Raw genomic sequence first — 12,221 nt, forward strand, 5'->3', positions numbered from 1 at the left:
ATTTATAATGGAAATAGCTTTAACTTTTGTAAATAACATTTGTGAAGATTATGTTCAGTGTATTTTACTGTGACGAAAATCCAAGAACATATGTCAAATATTAACATCTTTTTGTTACATTTGTAATAAAGCTTGAAACATTGAGAGAACATATTTAAACCAGTTGTTGTTGAATGGTTGCACAGATTGATGCTGTGGTGGAGCTCAGTGATGTTGTGGTGCCACAGAGTGATGCTGTGGTGGTGCTGAGTGATGCTGTATGCTATGCTAGGTTTTGTTTTGCTATCCTATGTTTTGTTTTGTTATGCTATGCTATGCTGTTTTGTTATGCTATGTTTTGTTCTGCTATGCTACGCTATGTTTTGCTATGCTATGCTTTGTTATGCTATGCTATGTTTTGTTATGCTATGCGTTGTTATGCTATGCTATGTTTTGCTCTGCTATGCTTTGCTCTGCTATGCTTTGTTATGCTATGTTTTGTTGTGTTTTATTATGCTACGCTTTGTTTTGCTATGCTATGTTTTGTTGTGTTGGTATGATATGCTGTGTTTTGCTATGCTATTATGTTTTGTTATGTTTTGTTCAGCCATGCTATGTTTTGTTTTGTTAAGCTATGCTATGTTTTGTTATGCTATGTTTTGTTATGCTATGTTTTGTTATGCTATGCTATGTTTTGTTTTGCTATCCTATGCTTTGTTTTGTTATGCTATGTTTAGTTTTGCTATCCTATGCTTTGTTTAGTTTTGCTATCCTATGCTTTGTTTTGTTATGCTATCCTATGCTTTGTTTTGTTATGCTATGTTTTGTTGTGTTTTGCTAGGCTATGTTTTGTTATGCTATGCTATGTTTTGCTATGCTATGCTATGCTATGTTTTGTTATGCTATGCTTTGTTGTGTTTTATTATGCTATGCTTTGCTATGCTATGCTATGTTTTGTTATGCTATGCTATGTTTTGCTGTGTTTGGTATGCTATGCTGTGTTTTGCTATGCTATTATGTTTTGTTAAGCCATGCTATGTTTTGTTTTGTTATGCTATGTTTTGTTGTGTTTTGCTAGGCTATGCTTGGTTATGAGATGCTTTGTTATGCTATGCTTTGTTGTGCTATGCTTTGTTTTGTTATGCTTTGATTTGTTATGCTATGCTTTGTTATGCTATGTTATGCTATGCTTTGTTATGCTATGCTTTGTTATGCTATGCTTTGTTATGCTATGCTTTGTTATGCTATGCTTTGTTATGCTATGCTTTGCTATGCTATGCTTTGTTATGCTATGCTTTGCTATGCTTTGCTATGCTTTGTTATGCTATGCTTTGTTATGCTATGTTTTGTTATGCTTAGCTTTGTTTTGTTATGCTATGCTATGCGTTATTGTGTTTTGTTATGCTATGCTTTATTGTGTTTTGTTATGCTATGCTTTATTGTGTTTTGTTATGCTATGCTATGTTTTGTTATGTATGCTGTTTTGTTTTGCTATGTTTTGTTTTGCTATGTTTTGTTTTGCTATGTTTTGTTTTGCTATGTTTTGTTTTGCTATGTTTTGTTATACTATGTTTTGTTATGCTATGCTTTGTTGTGCTATGCTTTGTTGTGTTTTGCTAAGTTGCGGGTGTTCGTGCAGTGTGCTCTAGGCGCTTTAGTGCGTTAAGAATAAGAGGTCCCGCAAAGGAAGCCCCAAAGGCTCTGGTGCCATTGTAGGGTGGAGGAGGATGATACTGCTGTTACTCCGTGGGTGTGAGGGACTACATAAGAGGGTGTTTATAAGGGCTGATGTCACATCACCAGTGACAACGTTAATGTTATTCCCGACTAAGGAAACAATTTAGCTTTTTTACACCGGTTTGCTGAAAGTGCAACTATAAGTTTTGTTTGGTTTGTGCGTGGGGTGGAGGGTGTGGGGGGGGTAGCGCGAGCAGGAGTCCAACATTATCCCCTGGTCCTATTGTGTAGGTTATAAACAAATAGGTCGAGACTATTTTGGTTTATCCTATTCTGTTTGTAGCTATTGATAAACAAAATTAAATTGTGAATTGAAAAAAAAGCGTCTTTTTTTTTTTTTTTTGCTGCAATAGGATTTGAACTTTGTTTTTTTTTAAATCGCTATTTTCATCACGCTGTTTTGTGTAGCTGTGTGAATACATCGTACTGTATTAGCATTTGTTTTGGAGAAAAAAAGGAGCCTGAAAGTCTGCCGTAGTGTGAAGCGTTTCACAGCTGCGACAGGAAACCAGGAGGAACTAACTGAGTGGGAATAAGTCTTGTTGTAAAGATCCTATCTTTCCCGTCTGCAGCATCTGTGAGATGCAGCTCAGTAAAACGGAAAAACAAGGAAATATAACTGCATTTAAAAACAAGTACAGAAGTGAAATATTAACATCTTTTTGTGACATTTGTAATAAAGCTTGAAACATTGAGAGAACATATTTGAACCAGTTGTTGTTGAATGGTTGCACAGATTGATGCTGTGGTGTTCAGTGATGCTGTGTAATTATGTGGCGTGTAAATATGTGGCACTGAGTGGTCTTTGGAGTGTATGTTGCATTGAGTGCAGTGTAATTATGTAGCATATAATTATGTGGCACTGAGTGGTATTGTGCGGAGTGTGTGTTGCATTCAGTAGAGTAATTATGTGGCGTGTAATTATGTGGTACTGAGTGGTGTGTGTGTGTGGGGTTGTGTGTGTGTGGGGAGGGGGTTTGTGTGTGTGTGTGTGTGTCCTGTTCAGTGCCACTCACAAGGCTGGGAAGCACCACATATACTGTTGATGTCACCTCTGACGCAGTTAGAGGTGTCTGGTGAGATGCGAAGTGCTAGATGCAGTATCGCCATGCAATGTGACGCAATTGCAATAGGCTAACAGGGTGGCATGAACTGGATGTATATTTTTATTTTCATAGCGCCTTACTATTCCTGTCTGTGGCATGTACTGGATGTATATTTTTATTTTCATAGCGCCTCACTATTCCTGTCGATGTGTTGACTTGTGCTGTAACGCACAGGCGGCTAAAATAGCACCAAATATGCCTCTCGGGTGACTGAGATGTGAAGTGCTTGATGGAGGAGTGTCCCGTGGTGTGATTACGTTACACTGTTGTAAGACTGTGAGGCATGGGACGGCAATGCTGTGACACAAGGGCGGGAGCCTGTTGAGATGGGGGGTGAGGCACAAGAATGAGAAGCGGCTTCTAATATGGCCGTTGCGGGAGGCTTAGGAACGATAGGTGAGCTGTGACGCAGTTATCAATCCTGAGGGATGAGGTGCTGTAATGCCCCTTGATGGGGTGCCCTGGTAGGAAACTGAGGGAGTTGGCAGCATTAAATACACTGTTGGTCTTTTAACGTAATGCGTGCGAGCCAGGAAGTCTGTGGCTGAGATGCAACCACTTAGGGGCCAGAAACGTGCAGACGAAAGCATCAAGTCCAAAACCACGGGAGGAGACTAAAATAAAGGGGGGGGGGGTTAAAACAGTGGAGAAGGGGGTGAATTCGGAGGGTGTATGGTGCAATAAGGGTTAAAGGCGATGCAGATGGAGGGATGGGGTGAAAACCGGGAAGGGCCGTAAACGGAGGGAAACAATAAATAACTAGTAACAAGATAACAAGCGATGCGTGCTCTGTGCTAGGGGAGGGGAAGGGCCATGAGCCTGCGAGAACTCGCGGCGGAGATCAAAGGAAGGGTGGGCGGGACATTGGCGAGCGAGGGGTGAGGGGGTGTGCAGCCTGGTGAGCTGAAGTGGCAGCAGAGGAGGAGAGCGGCGCGCGTGGTTGTGCTCACATGCACATGTATTTGGATTGTGATACTTGCACTCTATTTGTCTTTGAAAATACACGTACCAAACGCCAAAAAATTGAAAGACCGGATTAGCAACTCACATCAGACATTGAGTAACAAGCTTTTAGACTATAGTATTTCCCATTCTGGCACACTGTACATTGCTGAGCAGGGTCAGCACTGTGGCTGGCGATGCTACAGAAATCTCAAGAGACTTCCTTCCAGGCAGGTACCTTATGTAGCCGCTATTTTGTCTTTGCATTCAGGTCTCAGTAGTTCCTATTTTGCAAAGATTTAGCTAAAATGGGAACTGAGGCGCCCATAATGTACACAACTGCAGGTGCGTATGGGTCCACGCTACATGTCCATTCAAATTGTGGTCCTCCTGTTAAGAATGAAAACAGCCGTCAGTGTTTCACTTCGAAAAGAACAGTCAGCAGCCCTGCTTAAAGGTTCATTAACTTAACAAGGTGAGTGGGCAGCTGTGTAATAATGCACATATGAAGATATAAATCATGTCTGATCAAACATATCACTAAACGGAGGACGCCTATTTGGCGCTACAATGAGATATGAGGTGCTGGTCTCCGGCACTTTGTAATTAGAGGTTTAGAGCTGTGTGTTCCCAATGTGCAGGGTTTGGCCTAAAGCTGTCCGGGGTGTGGTGTGTGCCTTGTGTCTGGTTGTGTATTTTGTCTAGAAGCCCTGTGCCAGCAGAGCCAGGCATTAATTACATAAGAGCAGTGACCCACAGGTGGGAAACATACACGTGACCTGGTGACCCTGGAGGCATAAGCGGTAGGACATTGAGACACACGCACACATGCTAACAGTGACACCAGCTGCATCACGTCACGGGGACCGTTCAGGATGTGTTGTATATAGAAATGCACTTCCTAGTAACAAGAGGATGGGTCGGAAATATGACAGCCAGGGACAAGCTGTTCCTAGAGTCGGGGATGAGGCAGCTGGGCATGTGTGCCTGTGCACTTGTGCCTCTGTGTGTTGTGTCCTTGTGCGTGCCTGGCCGTTTTCACGTGCATTTCTTCTGTGTGTCTGTCAGTCTATGTTAGAAAATGGTTGAAGGTACATCTGTTTGTCGAAGTATTTAAGTGAATCTGTGGGTGCGTGTGTTTGCCACTGTTTCCTTGTGAATGGGTGCCTGTGGGTGTTTATCATCTTCTGTGGGGGTGTCATTGCAAAACGACGTGTGTGTGTGTGTGTGTGTGTGTGTGTGTGCTCGCACGTGCCTGCGTTTATGTGAGTGTGCGTGCTATTGAGTGCATATGTGTGTCTATGTGCGTGCGAGTCTGTTTCTCTGTATGTCTGTGCGTGCGTGTTTTCAATATTGTGTACGTGCGTGGGTGTTGAGCTAAAAAATGGGTTTCAATCTTAATGTGCAATTTATTTGAAAATGGTTGAGATTTGAGTGGCTGCAGTGAACCCCGAGGCTTTCAGATTTAAAGCAGAAAGTTTAATTCACTGGGTGCATATTTTAACACAGTATTCGAAGTCAAGTTCACTTTGCAAAAAGGCAGCGTGTTATGTAATTTCACCACCTCTATAAATCGCCAATATCTGCCAGCGCAAACACACAAACCGGACCTCGCATCATGTGTGCATCTTGTGTAATTGTACACATGACAATCCACAGTGATGAATGTTGACAGATTTGGAAAAACACCAAATATTTGTTCATGAAAAAGCAACCTAAAACAAGCGGGGGAGGCGGGGAGCGGATCCCTTTTGAAGTAGCTCATGGCCTCGCGGCTGTGATAAGGGAAAGCAATTAGGGGGGAGGTGGGAGGGAGGCTGATGGCTTTGATGTGTGAAGCAGGCAGGTGGCTCGGGCCAGCGGCGGTTGTGTAATCCGCATGTAAAGTGCAAGTCAAACAGAGGCATCAAAGGGAGCAGAGGAGATGGTGGGGGACAGCTGGGCATAGCGACGCGACCCAAGCCCCTTACAATAAAGACCTACCCCAAAGAACACATGGGAGAGGGCTCGGCAAGGTGAAAAGGTACGGCTGTGAGACACGCTCTGTGTTGGGGGGAGGAGCGTTAAAGCACGCGCTCAAGAACAGCGATGCGAAGTGAAATTATAGCAGAGCAAGCGCAGGAAAACTGTAAGGAAACACCCAGCAGGGAAATAATAGAGCGAGGCAGCACACGCGTAAAGAAGCACCCAGCAATGAAATCATAGCCGAGGAAGCAGCAAACGAAACGCCCGGCAGTGGATGCAGAGCAAGCCCAGCAAACTTGCAAAGAAACCCCGGCAGTGAAATCGTAGCAGAGAAAGCGCAGCAAACGTGTAAAGAAACGTCTGGCAGTAACGTATAAAGAAACGCCCGGAAGTGAAATCCTAGAACAAGCGCAGCAAACGTGTAAAGAAACAGCCGACAATGTTGAGCAGCATAAACAACGCACCGTGAATTCAAGTCACAGCATCGAATTCACATAGGAAGTGCCGTGAATCGATCTCAGAGCGGGGTGGGGAGACATAAAACAAGCATTGGCGGCCGCAAAAAAACGGCCGCGAAATGAAGAAACAAGTTTCAAACAAGCAGCAATATCGAGAGGTGGTGGGGGCAGGGTGAAGGGTTAAGGGTAGGGAGAGACGGCACAGGCTGGACAGGCTGTGATCTGGACGCTTTGATGTGGTGTGCGAGGCGGGCAGAAAGGACGGCCGTGGGAAGTGGGAGGAGAAGTATGGAGAGTGGTGCAGGCGGGGGGCGTGGAGCAAACCCTTTGAAGAGCATTTGGCTGCCAGGGGGGCGGAGAAGCAGATTGCCTTCAAGGCAGGAGGCAGGCAGAAGGCTCGTGCACGAGAGCACATGCACTCGTCAAAATCCGGATCGTAAAAAGTCAGCTTTGTGGATGGGTGGCATTAGGTCTCTCTACGAGACCTAAAAAGGCCAATGATTAGGAATAAACAAAATAGGTCAGCGCAGTGGTGTTCGCAGTGTCAGCAAGTGTAACATTTGTAACAGAGGATGTGTGCGAATAAGCCCCATTTCAATCACAACCAAAGGAACAACCATTGTAGCAGCCATTTTAACCTCTCTCCTGACATGAACATCCACGCAAATAAGCAGTGTAATCGCATCCTGGCAGCGATGTCTGTGTTTGTCGGCAGATGCCGAGTCCCCGTGATTTGCTGCGCGTCCACCTACCCCCTCTGGACAGATTCTTGATTTCGTCCACCCACAGCGGAAGAACTCGTCCAACACTCACGCAAGGCAGACACTTCAGTCGCTGTTTTTCGAAATGATTTTTCGTGAGGCAGCTGTTTTTTTTCGAGTTTGGTGCTGGTCGGGAAAAGCAACTGTTTTGACTACCTAAGTCTGCTTTTTGGCGCACTTCGCCTGGCAGCCCGGAATGGATTGCCCTCTGGAGAGACGACGCTGACTGCCCGTCCATGCTCAGGTAGGTGGGGTGAGAGTGTGTGTGGGGGGAGGTGAAGTGGGGTGGGCAAGGTGTATCTTTCACATACCCTGTCTCCCTTAGCAGGATATTGCGATCGGCATTCGTATCGCGATATCTTCCGTTAGACCGGCACCCTGGCACTTGTCGCTGAATGATGGTTTTCTCTCCAAGCCCCCTCTTCACCCACCTCCGTCTCGCGCTTGTTGACCCCTTTCCAAGCACCGCTCCGACCCCTTTACCTCTCAGTACAGGTCCCGTGCTCCCTCACTTACCTCTCCCCGTCCCCTCATTTTGTCACTCACTCCCCATTGTGCACTGTCAAATAAATATTATTCACTCTACGCTTGAAGTGGTAACATTCAGTTTCCGACTTCTCTTATTTTACCGGGCTGCTGCTTTGCAATTTTAAAATAACCACCATCTTGCGCTTTATTCTATGCTTTGTTTAGTAATTCAAAAAACGAAACTTTAGCATTATATTACAGTGCAGGGTATTTATGATAATTAATGCTGCTCTGTGTCGTGGCTTGCTCTTTAGCTTCATATTTAGTCATAACATACCAATAAATTGTCCAGGCACAGCATGTTAGTGGGGGTCGATATCATTTAAAAGCAGGGGGTCTGTGTGGTGGGTGGGTTTGTGTGGTGGGTGGGTGCGTGTGGTTCTGTGTGTGTGTGTGTGTGTGTGCAAATGCAATAGGTCTCGCATTTGCGAGAGATTAATCTATTGGTATTGTAAATGACCATGCCATTTATTTATCGGTTTTCAAAAACAACACATAAATAAAACATTTGTCATTTACAATGCCAATAGCTCTAACTTTTGCAAAGGCGAAACCGTTGCATTGTAAATGCTTGTTTTATGGCATTGCCATTTACAATGTCAATAGCTCAAAATAATGTCATTGCGAGACCTATTGCATTGTAAATGCTTGTTCCATCCATGGCTGCATGCTGCACAGGATATTGGTTGAATCCACGTCAATCATTGACTCTTTTGTCCTGTGAATGACAGTATTTTCTGATCATGTGTATATTCACCTGAAAATGAATGTGCTTCAATTTCATGGCTTGTTGGTCTGTCTTTTTGTTTTCAGTTTTCACCATTTAAAGTTCTCCTTTCATTTCTTTGATTCCCTCTTATATTTTAATATTCCTTATAAGGACACTACAGCTGTTGAGTCAGTGCTAACTAGTTGCTTGCTTGCCATTCATTTCATCTGCTGTGCTCCTGATACTATGTGGCCATTTCCTCTAAACCAGGAGACCATTGCGGAATTCTGTAGTCAATACTTCATTATTTTACCCCTCCAGGATGGCCAGCACAGAGGTTCTAAATGTGACAGCCATGCTGGAGCTTAAAAAATTACGATAGACTATTTACAAAACCTCTAATATGGGCACCCACTGCTCTTTTAATTACTTATTGCAAGTTTATGCCTGCTGTATTTAGACAGCTGTCTGTTTCTTTTTAGGTCTCGTGACCTACAATGCGCGCATGCTCATTGAGGGAGCGAGAATTCAAGTAGCCAAAATCATCGTCAAACCAAGGGTTTCATTCCTGCAGTTTTGTTTGACTTCACGTGAATCACGTGATCAAACAAGCACGCGCATTCCCGGCCGCACAGCACATCAAAGGGCTTCTCCTCCCCTAATTATTCATGGCCGGCCGCAGGCCGGCCGTACTTTCAGTTTGCTTCTCTTGTTTTGCCGCTCCTGCACCCCGCACCACCCAGCTAATGCATAACATTGGTGACATTACACAACAGCTCGTGTTTCAGCAAGCAGTATCAGTAGATTAATGTGTCCCATACTGTACTGTCCCAACTGGATGTTATGCCCAAACTTACTCCGGCAACCCATACATTGTGAGTTAGCGTGTGGCAGAGGAAAGGGGTTGCAGTCACAAGGAGCGGAGTTATAGTAAGTGGAGTCTCAAAATCAGCGTATACCTAATGTACATCGATGTTAGTCACTGCACACAATTGACAATCAAGGCCAGCGTTATGAAAGCAGCAGCAGCAGATTGTTATTTAAATAGCAAACGCGGCTTGCTGTTCTTCTACTGCGCAACAGGGCAGGCCGAAACAAACCAGGTCCCCTATGTGTCCTCCCCCTGCATGCACACAACACCCGCGCAGGGAAATACGCACCCGCAGTCCATGGCTCACCTTTAAGCCCAGCGCCATGCCCACACCCGGGCTCCACCGCCCAGAGCGTGAAGACTCCTCAAGTCCTGCCAGATGGTGTAGCCCCCGCTCGGCACAGTTCTCCCAGAAACGCCAATCGCCTCCTAACTTATTTTGGGATCTCTCTCCGACTCTTTTCACGCAGCACACCCCCGATCAGCTGCGGCGCTCACTCCACCAACGCAGCTTCTCGTTTTCTTGTTTTCTGTCCTCGTGACAAATATCTTTTTATCTTCCTATCTGAATATTTTCATCTATCTCTGTCTGCGTCTTTATTTTTGACTGGCTTCGGCTTTTTTACCTGCATTTTTATCTGGTTGTCTTGGTTAATCTATGCAGGCTGCCTGACTGAACTGATTTTTATAACGACCTCGATGCATCAAAAAATCAGTTTTAACATTCTACTACACTAGTTAGATCTCATCGCTTGGCCAAGCTGCCCGTATATTTCTAATCTAAGAGCAGCAGAGTTGTATGGACTCGCCCTGCCCCCACCGCATGGTTCTAATATTTGACCCTTGAGGCCTGGCTGCAGCGCCCCTCCTCCCAGCACACACACACACTCCGCACGGCCCGGGCAGGGTCAAACCACATCTCTATCTCCCAGGTCAGGGCCCCTCAGACTCCATGAACACCTCCGCCCCCAGGGTAACATCTGCTGAACTTTAAACAAACAGACCAGGCCCAGGGAGGAGCCACTACTCCACTGCGCACCCATCCCCCGCTCTCCCATTCTTCATCACTCCCCTCATCATCCTCGCTGGACATTTCTGCTGTCTTTAACTCATTACTCCTTTCCGGTTTCTCTCTAACTCGTTCTGCCTGTCTTTGTCCTTCAGTTTTAATTTGTCTTTCCTTCTCTCTTTCCAGGTCGTTTCCTTTGTCTTCCATCACTCTCTCGGCTAGACCCATACTTCTTTTCTACCCTTCGGGTTCTTGTCATGCACTTTATTCCAATGCTAGGCCGAATTCACCCCCCTCCCCAAATTCTTTTAAATTCCGTGTTGCAAAAGACACTTGTTAAACGCACCGAGGCTAGCTGCCTCCTCGATGGTTTCTAACCAGGATTTATAACCAGATGCACGAGACAGCCACGCTCCAAACAGAGGACACTGCTCTGGGCATCTACATGGTATGGTGGGGGAGCCTGGCGTCCACTGCTCCAACCCCACTGGATGCCCTGCTGCTACTGGACAGCAAGCCCAGCCAGGTAAACAAGCACTGGCGTTGCCAATAGGTCTCGCAGTAGGAAAGTTGGAGCTATTACAATTGCAAATAACAATGCCTTTTATTTTTGTTTTCATTTTAAAAACATAAAGGGCTTTGTTATTTGCAATTGTAATAGCTCCAACTTTCCTACTGCGAGACCTATTGGCAACGCCAGTGCTTGTTTCTACTTTCATTGTTTTAATATCGTGCATATGATGTTGAGTTTGTGTGGGCTTTGTTGCTGTTGTGTCAGAGGGTGAATGCAAGAATGACTGTGAGTGAGTGGATGGATGAATGGATGGATGGATGAATGAATGAATGGATGCAACTATGAATAACAGAGTGCATGTGTGATGACTTATTGAGTGCCTAAACCCATCAATGACATAGTGTTACTGAAGAGGGAGGTGGTTAAGCTTTGAGTAATTATTTTTGCTCACAGTTTAGAAATGGAACATATATACATTTGGACTGGTTCTGGTTCTAGTGCTAGAAGGCAGGCACTAATGAGAAATGATATTTATCATATTGCATTTGTTTTTTAAATCCATCCCCCCCTCCCCCCATATTTTCACTGGCGGAGCACGGTGGAGTCAATTTCATTCCATGTAATGCTCCCAGTTTCTGTGCCTTGTTTTCAATATTTTTCTACTCCTTTATTGGGTCTACTGTGCATTATTTTACAGAGAGTACCTCACTGGCTTCCACAAACGCAAGGTGGAGAGAAGAAAAGCTGCAGTGGAAGAAATCAAGAAAAAAATTAAAACGGAACAAAAGAAGATGAGGGAAGAGGTACATGTGGCCAGGGGGCTCCAGGGGTTCACTTCCAAATATACTTAATATTCTTTCCTGGTCAACAAGTGTCATTTAATAGCAGTACCGGCCTCTCGCTCTTTGGTGGTTGTTACTTTTTCAGCACTCCCACCCCTTACCGCTATCTCTTGGTATAAGAACAGTAAAACCTGACTCCATGCACCTCCTATCACATGAACCTGTGACTTGCTCAAGGGATACAATTAATGCTTTTCTGTTTGATTTCTCAGAGACACAAAGAGTATGTGCGGATGCTGAAGGAACGTGAAGAGGCACTTGGTAAGTACTGCTCAATCAGTACTGCTCAACTTCACTAATATTTACTTTGTGCCCAGAGCATTTTGGATATGGCGGTAGATTCATGCCACTATCTGGATTTTTTCTGCAGCAAAATGTGAGCACCCCAATTTTGTCTTGCTTGCTTTCAATGCCTTGGAATGTACCATGGAGTAAATGATAGGCAGGTGGACTAATCTTGAATAGCGGAAGGGTCCGGACTCCTACCACTATAAAGAGGGAGGCACCTGAAATGTACTACACAAGTAGAGGGTCCTTGCTGGAACCATTGAAAAGCAAAGAGGATAGAGCCCAACCTTAATCAGTGTACTGTCACAGGGAATAAATAGTCTGGAGCACTCCAGAAAGGAGGGACCATGTCTGTCCCATTATGCAAAGGATGTGTCCTGCTGCAGGCCTAAAACAATCATAAATGTTACTAGACCTGTAGGTCTAGACTTGAATAATCTACTCAATCTAACTGTAATGTTCTTTACCCGTATTGTGTAATCCTAGGCAAGTGTTTTATTTTACAGAGCTGC

General features: G+C 44.8%; 1 protein-coding gene across 1 annotated transcript in view; it reads left to right on the forward strand.

Moving 5' to 3' along the window:
- NOL12 (nucleolar protein 12) overlaps nt 1-12,221 on the forward strand; it is a 66,632-nt gene that overhangs the window by 26,579 nt on the left and 27,832 nt on the right. The window contains exons 2-3 of the mRNA XM_078684087.1: nt 11,277-11,382; nt 11,634-11,682. Coding sequence (XP_078540213.1) covers nt 11,277-11,382; nt 11,634-11,682 — 155 coding nt within the window. The remainder of the gene's footprint in view (nt 1-11,276; nt 11,383-11,633; nt 11,683-12,221) is intronic.

This window comes from Lissotriton helveticus, chromosome 1_1 (genome assembly GCF_964261635.1).
Source record: "Lissotriton helveticus chromosome 1_1, aLisHel1.1, whole genome shotgun sequence".
Taxonomy (NCBI): domain Eukaryota; kingdom Metazoa; phylum Chordata; class Amphibia; order Caudata; family Salamandridae; genus Lissotriton; species Lissotriton helveticus.